Here is a 19016-nt window from a genome sequence, read left to right on the forward strand (position 1 = left end):
CATGTACTTTGACCCAGTGTTACGCCTGCGAATGATATGGATAGTGTGTGACATTCGGGACTGCAGAGGACAAGGTGAAAAAGGATAATGGCCCATTTGTATATAATACGACTCGACTGGCCGGAATACCAAGGACATTTTAACATCCCTAGGGCAACAATGTAAAAAAAAATTCCAATGTCTAACATGACAGCCTCCTTTTGGGAAATTTACCGGATTTATCCACACACTGAGGATAAATATTTTAATGAAGAAAATGTAAAACTCTTTGCTCCTGCCATTCACTTGTTAAAACAGACATTAAGAACCATGTAACATACGAAATCTAAATAAATATGCATGAAAAAAATATATGGTAAGAGATGTAAATTATGCTACACATCAAAGCATACACAACTCAATGTCAAAAACGTGAAACGTTATGTCTTGTTGGCTTCAAGTCACTACTGAATTAAAACATGTGTCACATCCAGAAGCGAGAGTACGAAAGCAAAGAAAAATGATAAGCTTATAATGTGTGGTCCAGGGTAGAGGAATTAATTATACAGAAGTTTACTTGGTCATTGGACTAGTTTCTGGAACAGGCAAATAAATGCAACCTGCACCATAGCCTCTGTGTGTTAACACGCGTCTCGTATTGGGGGGGGGGGGCAGAGTATGTATGGGCTGAGTGCCACCACAATGTTTACATGCAGTGGCGCTTGGTTCTGTGGGTGCCATAGTGAGGGAGGGGTATTTCTTAAAAAAAATAAAAATTAAAGGCTGGTAAAAGTACTAAAAAAAAAAAAAAAAAGGGGTTGTCTTACACCCTATAAAATGGGGTTGAGATGGTATCTCACCAGGACAATCCCTTTCCATAGGGGATATCTCACCAGGACAACTCCTTCCCATAGGGCATATCGATGTCAAAGGTTTCCCCACTCAGTATTAGACAAAGTGGAGGTTCACTATAAAAAATGAGTGTCTCTTGGCCCAGCCCAACCATGTATTAGATGTATTAGATGGTTGCCGATTTATTCCTTCAGGCTGGGTTCACACAACCTATTTTCAGGCGTAAACGAGGCGTATTATGCCTCGTTTTACGTCTGAAAACAGGGCTACAATACGTCGGCAAACATCTGCCCATTCATTTGAATGGGTTTGCCGACGTACTGTGCAGACGACCTGTCATTTACGCGTCGTCGTTTGACAGCTGTCAAACAACGACGCGTAAAAATACAGCCTCGTCAAAAGAAGTGCGGGACACTTCTTTCAGACGTAATTTGAGCCGTTCTTCATTGAACTCAATGAAGCACAGCTCAAGATTTACGGCTGTCAGAGAAGCCTCGCAAAATGCGAGGAGGAGCATTTACGTGTGAAACGAGGCAGCTGTTTTCTCCTGAAAACAGTCTGTCTTTTCAGACGTAAATGCCTGCTATCGTGTGCACATACCCTCACTGGTTTACAAGAAACCCACCCCTGTGAAGCAAAAGCATCTATTGTATTTATTGAAAGTTCTCCTTGGTAAAGAGCCCTGAATATCACCACAAGCTAAATGGCATGAGAGTCTATATTCTAACTATCGAGAGCTTCTAAAGAATACATAATTTCAAACTTTGGTGAACCTCCCCTTATATATTAGGGCTCTGCACATACAGCAATTCACCAATAAATACTGGTTATAAGGGGCATTGTTTAATACTTTCCAACTAGACTACTGCAGCATTCTTCTCAGTGTCCTTCCATCTAACACTCTTGCACCCTTCGATCCACCCTCAACTCTGCTGCCAGGTTAATCCACCTCTCCTCTAGTTTCACCTCTGCCTCTCCCCTCTGCCAATCCCTTCAGTGGCTACCCATTGCCCAGCAAATTTAGTTCAAATTATTAACAATGACATACAAAGCTGTCCACGACCTGTCCCCTCCATACATCTCTGCCCTAAGCGCCCGATATTTTCCCACCCGTAAACTCCTGTCCTCACAAGACCTATTGTTTGCTCTCCTCTGATCTGCTCCTCACATCATCGTCTCCAAGAATCCTTCCATGCCTCCACCATATTCTGGATTTCTCTACCCAAACATATCAGAGACTCTCTCCCACCATCTATAACCTGAAAATTCATCTCTTCAGAAAAGCTTCTAACCTGCAATAACCTTGTGGCCACTACTGTACCGGAAGATCAGCTTCTACCACCATCCCCCCTCTCCTTCCCCTTCCATTGTAGATCATATAACCTCGTATGGAGGGTCCGCTCTCCTTCTTTACCAGTCTGTCAACTATTAGGCTCATGTTTATTACGCTTGTTGTTTTTATTGTCTCATGTTATGTACTTGAACCCCTTCTCGTATACAGAGCTCCCTGGAATAAATGGCTCTTTAAAATACGCAATAAAAATAGGTCTGTGCTAGGGAAACAGTCGATAAGAAACCTCATACGGATGAGAATAGTGTTATATATGTCAAGCGTGGTAGCTAAGAAATTATACTGTGCAAAAACTCAAAATGGGAATGTACTGGTTTATGGAATATAAGTCGTTTGGCAGCTGGTGACAGAAACGAAGAACATCGGGATAATAAATGGTTAAGTGGCGATTGCACTGGAGTGCCAGGGAGCAGAGCTCCACACGGATGCCCTTCGTCTCACTGCTACGTGACCTCACAGCCAAAAGAAATCCTCTCTCTCGGACAATCTGCAGCGAACAGATTCAGACGTCTTCCCCGGGCAGAACTAATTCTGAGATTGTGTTTATCGATCTAAGAGCAGGAAGGGAGAGGTGCAAACTGAAGATTGCAGCTATTTCTATTAACGCTATCGCTCGGACTGCTTAAAAAAATAACCTCAATGTCAAATTCTGTGCGCAGGTATCGATTATACAATGACATACAGCCGGTTATCATTACATAACGTCATCTATTATAGTGTCTCCCAACCTGCAGCTCAAGAGGTTCTTGGGTCCCCTGCATGTGGCTCCCTGGCTGCTGTAGATAGTCTTGTGTACAAGTAACAACAATACTGAAACCTGGCACCATGGTGCCAACAACATTACCGCCAGCTGCCAAAGCCTAGGAAACATATCATAGGCCCCCAGCAACTATGTCAGGATCATATACAGTCAGCACTTGTAACACCGGACCTTGCACCATCACAATTTCACTGCCACTTTTTCAACAGTGATCTCTTCGGTTTTGGATGCTTGTTTGCTATAGTATATGTTTGCAGATGGTTAATTTACCCTTTCAAGACAAAAGCCTTTGGATGCCTTAATTTTTAAAGCAAAATTTCCCCTTTTGGAATGCCACATTCTAAGGGTGAATATATTTTATTTTTGTACTTTTACTTTCTGTCTTTTACCAAGACAGAACCGATATCTTTTATTTTTCTAAACAGGTTTTATTATAGTTTTCAATTATATAACATCAGAACATAAGAACAGACAGGTCAAGGTTGTGTTCCATGGTGAATATATCTCACGATATTTCAGTAACAACATACAAGAAAATGTGTGGTTGAGGGCTTATTTAGACGAACGTATAATAGGTCCGTGCAACGCATGTGGTTTTCACGCGCCTCGCATGGTCCTATGTTAGTCTATGGGGCCGTGCAGACTGTCCGTGAGTTTCACGCAGCGTGTCCGCTGCGTAAAACTCACGACATGTCCTATATTTGTGCGCATCACGCACCAATTGAAGTCAATGGGTGCGTGAAAATCACGCGCAGCAAATCATGGTAAGGACCAAAAGCAATGCAACACGTCTGCATCGGCATCTTACATTTTAGACAGGAATGGTCAGAGGAGCTCCCCAGGAGAAAGCCCCTGTGAGGGGAGACACAGGCTCTATGGGCTATTTTAAATGACATCTCCCAGTACATGGCGGCCGTTAGATTTTATCCGCATTCATCATAGATGTTAATGTCTTTGTGTGTTATGTTGTCTATATGTTCCACCCAGTAGGATATACCTGACTTTAAAGCAGAATAGTCCAGTAGTTGTCGTAGGATATTGTAATATATAATTATCAGTCGTTTCCTATTTTGATGGGCTTGGGTCAAGTGAGAAAACAAATCATCCCAGTCTTTGTCTCGTAATTGTCTAATCACCTCATAGGCGTAACCAAAGCCCTGCATGCAATAGAACGGATGTTGACCAACATGATCAAGTCACATTCGAATCTCATTGAACAAATAAGGGCGACGGTCTGATGGGTCAATTAATTGTTCAATCTGAGTTAATCCTTTAGAAGCCCAATTGCGAAACATTGTGTGAGGGCGACAGAACCAAGATCTTAAATTTTTTTCAGTTTTATACAGGGGAAATAGGGGGAGAAAATTAAATTTTCATTATCTTATTCTTTTGTAATTTAAAGGGGTTTGCATATCAGGGACATTTATGGCATATCCACGGGATATGCCATAAATGTCAGATAGATGCGGGTCCCACCTCTGTGACCCGCACCTATCTCTAGAACAGGGCCCCGTAAACCCGGTTCTATCTTTCTCAGTTACCGCTGCAGACCCGAGCCTCTTCGAAATTTGCGACCACGTAAGTCAGAAAACAGCGAATCTCGCTGAGCTACGCAGTTTCCGTAACAACCATAGAAGTGAATGTCGTTTACGAAAACAGCGTAGCTCGCGTGCTATGCTGCTTCTGTAACTACAGCAGCTATAAGTTTTCATTAGGTATTCAAGAGACCAACAAACTTCCAGTTTCGTTCTATTCTCTACTAGTATCTGCTCTAATTTTGGAGACAGAAAACAGAGGGGAGCTGCATAATTCTCTAATACCCCTTGTAAGCATTATGGCTTCGACCCCCAATGCAATTGTAAAATTGTTCCAGAAATCTAGAGCCTTACCCAATTACTTTTTGTGTGTGTTAGTTAACATAAGGGCACAATACATAAAAAAAATGTGCCTGCAAAATAGAGCTGATTTTGGAACAAAGTCCTATATGGAAAAAAAAAAAAACATTTGAGAAATAAATAATAAAGAAAAATAATAAATGGAATACAACATTCAAATGTTATTATTTTAACAAATAATAATATTGTTAAGGTTCTGATTTTTTTATCGATTTCAACAGAATCCTGGACTTAGGAAACAGCAATGAATGTGGATGCGAGTCATGAGCCGTATTAATGTCTCAAGTGGCATGTGACTGTGGAGCAGATTGTACGAATTAAGCCCATACTACTATTATACTCAAGACTACAGACTGTGAGGAATTCAGAACACCAGAAACTATGGCGAATTATCAGAAGTGCTTTGTTATTTCTTCCCAGAACTCTAAAAAGCTCTGGCTGCTTTTGAGCAGTAAATGAATGGACACATTACAGCTACGTATCTGACCTTGTTTTTCATGATGGCATCTGAAGCGCCCAGCAAGGATTGAATGCATGCCGACAGAGCCTCTTGAGACAGACCTTGAAACACCGCCCTCTAGGGAAGAAAAAATGTAGAGGATTGTACTCCATAGTCAAAAGACAAAATCGAAGACTAGAAAATGTGGAATTACAATGTTTACAACAGGTCAGTCACTACGGATATGAATTATAATTAATGTGAAGCGGTCGCTACAAAGTCTAGCAGGGGAACACCAAATCAGGGGCCATTAGAGAGATCGTGGGGTACATTCGACAGCACACCCTTCTCGGTTTATAGGTCGAGATGCGAGTTTTTTTTTGCTGGCACTTGTGCTTCCCTTTTTTACGACTGGATATTGGTGCCCTAGGACACTCATGGCCAGTGCTAGCAGAAAAGCTCAAGAGCACCAGTATCAATTAGTAGCAGATACACCCAAGGGCACTAGTATGCAGTGGCAGTAGAGAAGCATGGGCACTTGTGGCGAGTGGCAGCAGAGAAGCATGGGCACTAGTATGCAGTGGCAGCAGAGAAGCATGGGCACTAGTATGCAGTGGCAGCAGAGAAGCATGGGCACTTGTGGCGAGTGGCAGCAGAGAAGCATGGGCACTTGTGGCGAGTGGCAGCAGAGAAGCATGGGCACTTGTGGCGAGTGGCAGCAGAGAAGCATGGGCACTTGTGGCGAGTGGCAGCAGAGAAGCATGGGCACTTGTGGCGAGTGGCAGCAGAGAAGCATGGGCACTTGCGGCGAGTGGCAGCAGAGAAGCATGGGCACTTGCGGCGAGTGGCAGCAGAGAAGCATGGGCACTTGTGGCGAGTGGCAGCAGAGAAACCCTAGTGCTTAGGGTTTCTCTTTTATCACTGGATACTGTTGCTATTTGTCTTCTCTGCTGGCATTCATGAAAAGTGCCTTAGTGCTCGTTCACTGACTGCAGCCCAAACTTCTAGAGCACATTGTATGTTTACAATGACATTCAGATGATTTCGTTTTCAACTTACATCAATGCACCTGTACAACTTGGAGAGACACACCAGCGTCCTTCTTACTGTTGGGTACCACATGCCATGCAGATCAGCAGGTGAAATTGTGTTCTGCGCTCTAAGAACTGTAGATTCTGGGGAGAAAAAAATAATAATAAAACAAGTCATACATTACTCTTCGAACAATACTCTAGAGCTTACAGATGTAAAGGAACCCAGCGTCCCATAAAATGAGCATATACATAGTAACTTTTAAAGGATTTTTTCACTTTATAGGAAGATTTGCTTGAGGAAAATTCGCGGGACAGCCGACTATCTTACATGTATGGGGATGTCCCGATACAAACAGATGTTGGGGGAAAGAATGATTGAGCATTTTGGATCTTAACATGCCAGAAACTTTGTTCCCCTGGGATATTAGTTGCTGCCAGATTAGTCTGGCAGTGGCTTATTTCCCCTTTACCCATGGAAGACACATGTCAAGCCCAGGGTGCATGTGTATGGGGGGAGTTTGGAGGAATAGCGGTCGGATAAGCCATTCTAAGCGTATGGGCAGTTATACACCGTGAATTTGTGCCACTTACAAATGTACCATATTTTATATCTGATAACAGCTTTGTAATTGAAGACATCCTGCTGCCCATGTACACGGTCTGCGATATAAATAAAGGTAGTTTAGACTGGCAGACTGGGTGCTGTTGGTCTCCTGGGTTGCTCCCTCGGCAGGTGCTGTGTTGCAGCGGCATTGGTTGCCATGGGATACTACACTTGGTAGAGTAGGGACTCAATTGAAAGAGGTCGCCATGAAGTGGCAGATGGGCTTATACAGTTTGATCAAAAGAAGAACCTCATGTTCGTACATTTTTCTTTGCTAGGCCCCAATAGATCAAGTATAGCAAGTGGATGTGCGGTCCAGGTTTTCTTTTCTACCCTTGGACATAAATAAACGTTCATGGTTTAGAACATTTAAAACGCACAGTTGTAACAGATCTTCCACACACCTATATGAAATAAACGAGTGCTTATGAAAAAAATTTAAATGTCTTTTTCAATTATAAGAAATTGATGGCCTATCCTAAGGATAGGCCATCAATATCTGATCAGTGGGGATCTGACTCTCGCCACCCCAATAATCAGCTGTTTTCAAAGGGTCAGGGTGCTTATTCGAGTGCTGCTTCACCTTCATTTCGGTCACTGCTCCGTCCCGTTAAACACGGACATACTTGTAGCGGCATTTCACAGTATTACAGCCTTCTCCCATTCAAGTGAACAGGAGAAAGCTGTAATACCGTGAACCGTGGTGACAAGTATCTCAGCGTTTCCTGTCACAGGACAGAGCAGTGACAGGAAGAGGGTAAGCAGCACTCGAATGAGCGCCATGGCCTCTTCAAAGCAGCGGATGATTGGGGGTGGCGGAAGTTGGACCGCCACCGATCAGATTTGATAGCCTATCCTGAGGAAACTGGAAAACTCCTTTAACTATATGGTCATAAAATATAATAGAACCAAGAACGTGCACAAAGCATTTGCACAGTACAACAAAGAATGAAGCATAAATCCGTAATAGAGGTTTTCAATACAATAACATTTTAACAATTAAAACTATAAATGAAAAACTAGCATATTTTGTGGAAAAATGCTGAAGATGGCAATACCCTACACAAGCTAAAACTCAGCTTTAGTGGAACTTTATAAGCTGAAAGTGACTTTAAAGACTGTGGGAACAGCATGAGAATAAGGCCTGATTCAGACGAACGTGTCATTTTTGCGCGCGCAAAAAACGCTGCGTTTTATGCGCGTGTCAGCAGCGTGTGGCATGCGTATTTGGGGCGTGTGTGCGTGTATGCATTTTTCCGGCGCGTGTAAAAAACGCAAGGAGGTGTAATGTTTTCGCCAGCCTACAAAAAGCCCAACAATGCAATACCCCTGCTTGATGTGTGCACCTGTGCTGCAGCATTTTTGAGCTTTTCATTAGCAAACTCATTAGCATAGAGACAACGTGTCCGGCGTGAAAAACGTGCGTTCCACGCAGGTGCCTCCGTGGGACATGCGTGATTTTCACACACCCATTGACTTCAATGGGTGCGTGATGCGCGAAATCCGCAGATATTGAACTTGTCGCGCTTTTTACGCAGCGAACAAATGCTGCGCAAAGACCACGGACTGTCTGTACTGCCCCATTGACTTCTATTGGGCTGTGCGTGGCGCGTGAAAACAACGCGCCCTGCATGGACGCGATTCACGTTCGTGTGAATCCGCCCTAACGGAAAGAGTCCATTTTGCTCAAGAACAGGACAACCAGGATAGATTATTTCACTGGGCATATTAATCGTAGGCCGTAAACCCTTTTATATTTGGGCCAAGTGTACATTTTTATTGGTAGCGTCACAAAATACCTTTCCCCCTTATGGCATTTGAGGTGGTCTCATGGAGGGTGCGAGTGCGCGCCCGGTGTTAAACCCTGAACAATAAGAACGTTTGCTGATAAAAACAACTACTCGTCCAATGCCATTGAAATGATTCATTATGGCTACCGTTGAGTCTAGAGCCACCATCAGTCCCATGTACATCTTGTCCAGAGTCCTCGACCATTAAACGCCTCACACGGCCATTCTCACAATTCATGTCTTGATAACACAAACAGCAATTTACACTTCAGCTACTCTGAGGAAACATTTCTAAATGTCGTCACCATGGAAACACCACATCAAACCGTGGTACGTTTAGCAGATAATGATAAAAGGCCTTTGTGAAGGATTTCGGCCTCCTCAGGAAGATATTGAAACAACTGAAACGCTTTCCCTTGTCTATGGTTTTCCCTTTGTGTAGTGATATTGATCGCTTCATTCCAACATAGAAAATATTCATGGTGGATAAATTGAAGGCATCAAGCTCCTGGCATGTGGTCTTAAAATCAAAATTAATCAATTGAATTTTTTCTCAAGTACGGCCGATAGTTAAAATGCCTCTAAAGAAAACCATGCTCATAACCAAAAGCTGCTGTGTATACAGATTATTTCATTTGGTTAAGCTGGAAAATCCGCTACGCCTGAGGCACTGCTTTCAAGGTGAACCATGTTTACACGAGGTCTCCAATGGGTTACATACATGGTTGCACATGTGGTTTTGCTTCTTTTTTTTTTTTTTTAAACCGTAAATGTGTAATGAAATTAAGCAAAATAGCTCTCATCCAGAAAGAAAACTATCTCCATGCCACCTCAAGGACTATACTGTAACTTAATGTCCCAACCTTTATAGACAATTGAAACATGACTCATGTTAATAGCCAAACTAGAATCCCATCTGTAGACAGCACTGTTTCTGAGTTGTTGCTCCTCATCAGTACAAAATAAGATGGCTGGCTTAATTAGCTGCCTTTGATGCAGCTATTGCAGAGATCCAGCTGGTAAGTTCCTTGGGAAAAGTATGCAAAATAGCTCCTCTCTAAAAGAAAGAAAACAGTCTAGTGCCACCTATAGGTGATGGCCCTGTATGTCAATCTACAATTCTTTATAGAACATTGAAACATCACATTGGTTTAATAGCTAACCCAAAGACACCCATGTGTAGAGAATACTATTCCACTGTTTAAGGCCCACACGTGGTTTCGATTTAGGCTACATTTAGATTTGCGTTGGAGGATCTTCTGTTGCCATTTTCCAGCAGATTTTATGGCAAGAATGACAATTTATGCAGTGCTATGCCGGTCGTCAAAACAGCAGAACCCACAAAGGATCCCATTATAAGTCAATTGTGTCTGTAATACGACTGATCTGGCACAGTGTAGTGGCTTCCGATAGGAATGGGAGTCACAACGCATATGTGAACAGAGCCTAAGGGTCAGTTCACAGTTTTGCTTTGGCGCTGACTTTACGTGGAAACCACGTCGAAATCAGTGCGAAGAAACGCCTCAAATAGCCCTTCATTGATTTCAAACGGGAGGCAAAGGCCATTTTTTTTTCTGGGCGGCTTCTTGCAGCTCGTGGAAAAATAAAACGGCATGCTCTTCGAGCAGTTTCCGCCTCTGACCACTAATTGAAATCAATGGGAGGCAGAAAGAAACCATAATGATCATTTGGAGCATTTGATTTAATGGGCGATTAAAAAATGGCGCAAAAACCAAAAATAAATGGCAGCAATTCAAAATCTGCCTTTGGAGACAGATTTTTTTTTTCTGCCTGTCAAAAAAACTCTGTGTGAACTAAGCCTTAGAGGGGATCAAAAAAATAAATACACCATATTTAAAAAGCGAGAGAACTCAGCAATGAAAAGAAAATCTATGCAGGTGTCCCATGACCCTGATATGCCTGGATAGGTTACTTGGAATGCAGCTCGGTCAATAACACGGTCTAGAGACTATAATGTCACTCAGGCCATGTGGCAACTAAAGATAAACAGGAGAGACAAAAAAAAAAAAAACACAAGATCTTTCGGTGAAGGACTTCAACATGCCCAATCCTTCATTTGGCCGGAAAATAAGCTGCATCCGGGTGTCTGGCAACAGCTGTTTTTCTCTCCCTACTGAAATAAACATGCATTTGCTCAGCTGATCCAAGTGTGCATGTAATAGAGCTGGTTAAGCTAGTGACTTAATCTTTTGGCAATCCGCTATCTTTTGTGTATGATCTGCATTACAAACAAACAATGACAGGCATTTTTTTTATTACTGTAAAAAAAAAAAAAAAATAATATTATAATAAAGAAGCCGCAGCACTGGTTAAGCCCTTTACAGATTTTTCCTACACTTTTCCCGGCCACCCATTGTGCAGGGAACTACCACACAGCCCTATCGGCTTGAATTGGGCAGTGTTGCAATTCCCTGCAGAGCGGGTAGCTTGGAGCGACACTTGCAAGGAATAAGTCGTAGGGACCTCAATCCTTTTGTTCTCATAATCGTCGGGAGACTTAGCGGTCTTACCCCCACTAAGAATAAAGTTATAGTATATCCTAGGGATATGACATTATTAGAAGGGAATACCTCTTTTAGGCTTCATGCCCACTTCAGTTTTTTCCTTCAGGGTGCTAGCCGTTTTTCTGCCGGCTAGGACCCTGACCCATTCATTTCAATGGGGCCATGTACACTTCAATTTCTTTTGACGGTCCCGTTGCTCTGTTCCGACAAAAGTAGAGCATGTCCTACTTTGGTCCGAGATTCCATGACCGTGAGGCCCATGCAAGTCAATGGGGCCCGTCAAAAAAACTTAAAGGCATATGGAAGGCATCCGGGTGCCGTCTGTGTGTGACAGAGCCGTTGCCTAGCAACAGCCGGGCGGCAGGTGTACATTAGAGATATTACACTAAATCGGCAGCTCCTTCTCTCTTTCCAGCACTGATAGAGAGAAAAGGCTGCTGATAATAAAATAAAAAGCAGTTCATACGTACTCCGGTCGTTGTCTTGGTGACGAGTCCCTCTTCTTCCTCCAGTCCGACCTTCCTGTATGACGCAGCAATCCATGTGGCTGCTGCAGCCTGTGATTGGCACATGGAATGAAGAGTCTTCCCAGGAGGCCGGCCTTCTGTTATGACTTTTATCCCATGTGACCGCCACTACAGCCTGTGATTGGCTGCAGCGGTGACATGGGATGAAACGTCATCCCAGGAGGTCGGACAGGAGGAAAAAGCAGGGAGTTCTGGGTAAGTATGAACTGATTTTTATTATTTTTTATTTCATTAAAATTATATTTTGCGAGCGCCGAGCATGGTCATTCTTCAGCGCTAGTCACTGTCCAGGGTGCTGAAAGTTACTGTCGATCAGTGCAGCCCATTAACTCTTTCAGCAGCGACTAGTGCTGAACAACCATGCTCTTTCAGCACACTGGACAGTACCATGCTCGGCGCTCGGAAACACGGAGTGCACACGGATCCGTCAAAAACGGCCGATAAAACGGTGAAGGAAGTGTGCATGAGGCCTTAGACTTTGTGTTTAAAAAAAAAATGCTGTACATTTAGTTCCAATGTAAAACATACCACTTTTGATGAGATTATTGGCTTCGGCATCCTCTAGATGGATATCAGAATATGATGCATCCGGAGACTGCAACCTCTTTTGTTCCTCCTTCAGACTCTGTGCAATTTGCTGTGTATATAAGACATTTTACAACTTTAAAATACAAACTTATTATTTTAAACGCATTCAAAAGATATTTACCATAACTGACTATTTGATCAGATAAATTGCATTATTTTCTGAATATGTAACCATATAAAAATTTAGTAATTGATAGACTCCTCTGGTGTGATCTACATTTAAAGTGGATCTGTCAGTCCTTTAGCTTTCCCCTCTTTCTTTTATTCAGGAGAATGGAATATAACCAGGCAACCTGCCCTGTTTCTATACATGCTCAATGTAAAAACTTTTCCCCAACAGAGATGAGTCGAAAGTTCCACGATTACCCATGTCCATCACGATGACATGCTACACTGTCCCAGGTGTCAGCATCCTTTTATTTTACTAATCTAGGCAGCCTTCTTTGATCTAACATGATCACCAATTTAAGAAGAAAGTAACCAATTAGTTTTTTGGTGCCCCTGAACTTTGCCTACAGATGAAGGCTATAAAACTGCAAGGTTTTCCATTCCTCTTTGATTAAACTTCCCTCTATCTCTTTCATCATGATGCATTGCACATTTGTGTTGGCATGCATAAATGCTATCTGACTAGCTGGTACAAAATTATTTAAAAACCCGCAACATACATACAATTCTCTGGTTCACTGTTCAAAATCAGTACTTTGTACCTACTGTGACAATCCCTTCTTCTCAGACTGTAAGCTCTAATGGGTGGGGTCCTCCTTTTGTTTAATTGCTACGAGAAGTTTATTAATTCAACAATGTGTCTTATGTTATATGTGCGCCACTTCGTAAGCTACACAATACGTGGGCGCTACATATCTACATGAATATATATACACTGAATGGCCACTTTATTAGAGACATCTAGTAGCACGTTGAACAGCCTTTGGCCTTCAAACCTGCAGCAATTAATCGTGACAGAGTCCACTAGATGTTAAAATCATTCTGCAGGAATATTGGCCCATGCAGACAGGATAGCTTCTCGCAGTTGCAGCTAAAAATGTCCTTCTGCCATAGGGTAAACCGCTGCTATGAAGGGATGAACTTGGTCAGTCACAACGCTTAGGTAAGCCCTACTGTTCAAATGTCCATCCACAGGTAGCAGAGGACCCACGATGTGCCAAAAACACATTCCCCGCACCATTACTCCACCAGCCTGAACGGTTGACACCTGACTGGAAGATTTTGTCGATTTATGCTGCTTGCACATAATACTGACCCTCTCATCAGCAAGGTGAAATAGAAATCGATGGTTTTCCACTGCTCAGTGATCACATTTTTCACTCTTTTGCCCACTGGAGTCTTGCTTTTTTGTTTTCCTTAAACAGCAATGACACTCAAACTGGTCGTCTGCTGTTATAGCCCATCTGTGCTAAAGAACAACGGATTGTGCGTTTAGACACATCAGTTGGAGCGCTGGCATTGTATTCAGTCGTTTGTAAGAACGATTTTTTTTACATCCTCATATGACTCCTTACGTCGACGAGTTGTTTACATCCACAGGATCCACTTTTCACTGTGTGCATTTCCTCGGTTTACTCTCAATACCATTGCACAAAAAAAAAAACACACAAGGTTGTCAGTTTTTTAAAAACTGGTCCAAGTTGGTCTAGAACCGGTGACAATGCCTTTTTCATGTTGCTCAGATCGCTCAAGTTTCCTATTCTAATGGGGATTCACACAAACGGATATACTTGTCAGCAAGTGAACAGTCAGTTCTTAAAGTTGATATGTTGGAAGCAGGAAAAAGAAGCGCAAGGATCTGAGCGATTTTGACAAGACCAAATTGTGATGGCTTGATGACTGGTTCAGAGTATCTCCAAATCAACAGGTTAGTACCTATCAAAAGTGGGCCAAGAAAGGACAACAGGCAAACCAGCGACAGGTTCATAGGCGCCCAAGGCTCATTGACACACATTGCATGTGGGAAGCGAAGGCTAGGCCATCCACCTTGTAGCTAGCTGTGTTTGGGCTGCACAGTCAAGTAATACGCAATATTAGGCAGGTGGTTTTAATATTATGTCTGATCCGTGTACAGTAGTTAATAAGGTGACTGGGGCATAGCATACCTCCATCATCTCCAGCTTGTCAGGATATGCCAGATCCCCAGGAGCAGGTTTATAGCCCAGAATATCGGTCTGAATGTATATGTGTGTCCGGTAGACAAGCCTCTCTTGTACATCTTCTAGCATTTGCTTCACCATAGCAGCAAAGGCACCAAGCTGGTCAACTAAAAATAGCACATAGAGAAAATCAAAACAGCAATCGTAAAGCTTTGTAAATCAAAACAATTTCATTGTATATTCATTGATAGATGAATGATGAGGATGATGGACGACATCAGGGAAAGATATTCACTTTCATCCATTATATGAGCTGAAAGGTGGACAGGAAAAGTCAACTATTCATTTACTCTCTACTACATTTGTTGCGCTGTAAAAGCCCCAAGGCAATGAGATCATTTATTGTGCATATAAAATAGCTACAGGAGTTTAATGAATATGTACTGTATTACCAGACCAGCAATGCCGATGTGAACCAATTACATATATATATATATATATATATATATATATATATATTATTTGTATCTCCAGAGTTTTCACGAAACACTTTCAAGATATGCCAAGTATGGAAAAAGGAGAGTGTCTGATAGTAGTACAGGCATGGCTTCTGAAGTACGCAGTTATTTTACAAAATAGATCGATTAACACACACAGAAACTGGTCAATGAAAAAACAAAAAACAACCCACAATATAACACAAAAGTAAGAGTTTTTAGGGTATGTGCACACACACTAATTACGTCCGTAATTGACGGACGTATTTCAGCCGCAAGTCCCGGACCGAACACAGTGCAGGGAGCCGGGCTCCTAGCATCATAGTTATGTATGACGCTAGGAGTCCCTGCCTCGCTGTAGGACAACTGTCCCGTACTGAAAACATGATTACAGTACGGGACAGTTGTCCTGCAGCGAGGCAGAGACTCCTAGCATCGTATATAACTATGATGCTAGGAGCCCAGCTCCCTGCACTGTGTTCGGTCCGGGACTTGCGGCCGAAATACATCCGGGACTTGCGGCCGAAATACGTCCGTCATTTACGGACGTAATTAGTGTGTGTGCACATAGCCTTAGAGAGAACCTTTCACCTGCCCATACATGTGCAGCATGTAATGGGGAGGGCTGCCCAAACCCTGGAGCACTTTACATTTTTTCCCTACCCTCCTCTGTTCTTTAGATATCAGTGCCGTTATATTTGGCGCCCGATATTTAAATAACCCCCAGAACTGTCAATGGGGCGTGTACCGTCAATGGGGCGTGTAACATGGCTGTGACACTGTCCAATCAGCTACGGACAGTGCCACAGCAAGAGCTGGACAGAGGAGAGCATGTGCGCACGCACGCTCTCACTCTTCAGCTCTCGGCAGACAAGGACAAGACTGATCTCTCGCGAGAGATCACACAGTCTTGTACTTGTTTGCCGAACTGGCAAGGGGGCGTGTAATGGCAAGGGGGGGGGGGTGTCACTGACACGGACAGTGCAAGAGCTGGAGACAGGAGAGCGTGTGTGCTATGCAGGAAACTACATTTATGTGAAAAGCTAAAAGCAGATTGGTGAGAGTCCCAGAGGTCAGACCCTACCAATATGCCATAACCTCGAATAGTGGTATAACCACTTCAAAATGCCACCCAAAAAGAGGTTTTACTTTAATATCCAGCTTCTAAGCTTTAGAGGTATATGCTTTAGTTTGGATTATGATAGTGGCAGTAAACAACCATAGCAAAGTCCCACTGATAGGAAATATAAGAAAACATTTTCAATGAATTGCTCCCTTTAGTTAATGATGGCTCTACAAATTTCAGAAGTACCCTTCAGCATTGTCTGAGGTAAGTCCTTCTGTCACTTCCATAGAGATTAAATTGAGTTGCAGCGTGCATCCTTGACCGCAACTCCATTCAATCTCCTCCTCGCCACCCTAAGTATGGGAGTCCTGCATTCTGGCCATCGGTGGTGCTTCAGTGGATAGGTGATAAGGGTTTGTGGCTAGAATCCCCCTTTATGTTCATCAACCTGCTGGTTTTACATCAATAGAGGAAAAAATATGAGCAGGCTTTACCATTATTTTGCACATGATCTTCAAGCATCTCAATTTTCAATATACCACAAAGTTCAGAGAGTGTTTCTAAGTGAACAACGTGAATGATGAGTGGCCGCAACACATCATAAAGAGACAGACACAATTTCTCCAGAAGTTCACTATAATAAAATAGTAAAAATGCATAAAGAATAAAATTTAACAAAACAAATACTAAATCAAAACAGTTTCCAGTTCTCGTCGCAAAGATTCACAGGTTAGGCTTCGTTCACATCTGCACCAGGCTTCCATAGTCGACTACACTATTGATTCCGTCAAAACGATGGAACCCTTGGACAACGGAGACAAACGGAAACCATTGGCACCGGTTCCGTCACTATTGAAATCAATGGTGGTGGAAACGGAAACCTTTGCTTTGCGCTTGTGTCAGTAAGGGTCCCATTCCGACGGAAAGCTCAGACGGAACGTCGGAACGGGACCCTGGCGCAGATGTGAACGAAGCCTAATAGACAAGACCATAGTACCATAAGCAAATTCACCAGATTGTACAGGAGATTTCTAGTAACTAAAAGACTACAAGTGTAGACTAAGGTCATAGTCACATGTGGAGTATTTGTTGTAGACTTAGCGCAGATAGCTCAAAACCCAAAATCCTCAACAAAGTACAATACAAGAGACTAGTTTTACAAACTAGTCATCTATAGGGGTTTATGGCGTTGTAAGCTCGGTTCAGTAGAATTGCAGGGGTTCGGTGTTACACCCGAAATAGGGACAGACAGTTGTGAGAAGTTTTACATCTGTAAGGGTTTTCAGACTCTGGATGTAAGTTCCCATTCACTAAAAAACACACCGAGATGTTGAATTGGTGAGTAATTGGTAAGTAATCAATGGGCTGGTTCCCGTTATAGCTTCCAAATTTTAAACAAATATATAGGAGGAAGGAATAGTGAATAAAATTTAACCCATGTAAAATGGAATAACAATGATAGTATAGATAATACCCTTGTAATATGTAACAAAAACAGCAATTAGTATTCAACATGGCGAATACTGGGTTTTCGTTCCTTGAATGCACAGCAGGGTTGCTCGGGATCATTGGAGTTACACAGTGGTATTCTGCCTGTCCCTTAAGCCTATTCATAAACCCTCACAGTTGACAACACACCGGGCACTCGTTCTGCCACAGTCCCACTATCTGTCAAGCCGTTCTGCTCAATATCTCCCTGACGAGCCAGTATTTAACTGGCGAAACGCGTAGGAGCTGGAGCCCTAGTTAGGAAAACGTACTTAGTAATAGGGACAGGTTCCGGAGACAACAGGGTCGTTCTTTTCAGAACGAGTGCCCGGTGTGTTTTCAACAGTGAGGGTTTATGAATAGGCTTAAGGGACAGGCAGAATACCACTGTGTAACTCCAATAAACCTGAGCAACCCTGCTGTGCATTCAAGGAACGAAAACCCAGTATTCGCCAAGTGGAATACGAACTGCTGTGTTTGTTACATATTACAAGAGTATTATCTATACTAACATTGTTATTCCATTTTACATGGGTGAAATTATAAGTTACATTTTATTCACTATTCCTTCCCCTATATTAGAAAGCTGCATAACTTATACAGAGATGAAGCATTATTTTCATAAAATCCCTTTTACTAGACGAAGCCCTCTCAGACAGGGGGAGGTAATAAAAGCTTAGACTTATTTCCTTATGAATAAACAAAAAAAAATAATCTATATTTATTAAAGGGTTTCTCTAAAAAAACATTTCATGGGATAAAACTGCTTACAATGATGTAAAATAACAAAAAAAAACAGTCATACTCACTTTACCAATCTCTTGCCACAGCTTCCCCATCGGTTTCGGTTGTACCTGCTCCAGCAATGATACGTGATCGCTGCAGCCAATTACGTGTCAGTTTCGACGCGTCACCAATCACTGGCTGCAGCGGTCACATGTCGTACTGTCATATCGGTGGAGCAGGATAAATAAGATTAGCAGAGGACCAGGGGGAGACAGGGGCATGGGAATGGCAGGGAATTCATAAGGTGTGTATTACTGATTTTGTTAAAAGGCTCTGTATAACTGTTGTAATTTAAAAATATAGCTACAGTAGCGTTTTATTTTTATATAAATTTAAAGTTCACAGGAAAAAAGTTTTACTCAAACATTGTACTAGAAACTGAATATTTCATATGGAGGAATCAGAATTAATAATGCAATCAAAATTTGAAAAGAAGTAACAGCATGAAATACACAGATACTGTCATGAAGAACGGACAGCGAACAGAGTCCAGAATAACATCAACAAATTTACCACATACTCCAATTTAGGTGTCGGTTTGGTGAAGAATTCATTGTAAAGCTGGTGTTCATCTTGGCATACGTGGACCATGAAAGCGCAACCGCTACGCACCTACAAGCAAAGAAAAGGCATTTAACTACAATCCATGAACAGTAAATGATACGTAGGCCCCCGAAATCAATCCCCCAACCAGTGGTAACAGCTGACCCATCCATTTCATCAATAG

General features: G+C 42.4%; 1 protein-coding gene across 4 annotated transcripts in view; it reads right to left on the reverse strand.

Annotated features, from left to right (window-relative positions):
* COG3 (component of oligomeric golgi complex 3) overlaps positions 1-19016 on the reverse strand; it is a 73980-nt gene that overhangs the window by 33701 nt on the left and 21263 nt on the right. For all 4 annotated transcript variants that reach the window (XM_075852263.1, XM_075852262.1, XM_075852264.1 and 1 more), the window contains exons 11-16: positions 18810-18901; positions 16510-16649; positions 14459-14619; positions 12285-12393; positions 6336-6451; positions 5325-5414 (exon numbers count right to left, since the gene is read on the reverse strand). In XM_075852263.1, coding sequence (XP_075708378.1) covers positions 5325-5414; positions 6336-6451; positions 12285-12393; positions 14459-14619; positions 16510-16649; positions 18810-18901 — 708 coding nt within the window. The remainder of the gene's footprint in view (positions 1-5324; positions 5415-6335; positions 6452-12284; positions 12394-14458; positions 14620-16509; positions 16650-18809; positions 18902-19016) is intronic.

The sequence above is a fragment of the Rhinoderma darwinii genome, chromosome 2, assembly GCF_050947455.1.
Source record: "Rhinoderma darwinii isolate aRhiDar2 chromosome 2, aRhiDar2.hap1, whole genome shotgun sequence".
NCBI classification, from domain to species: Eukaryota; Metazoa; Chordata; class Amphibia; order Anura; family Rhinodermatidae; genus Rhinoderma; species Rhinoderma darwinii.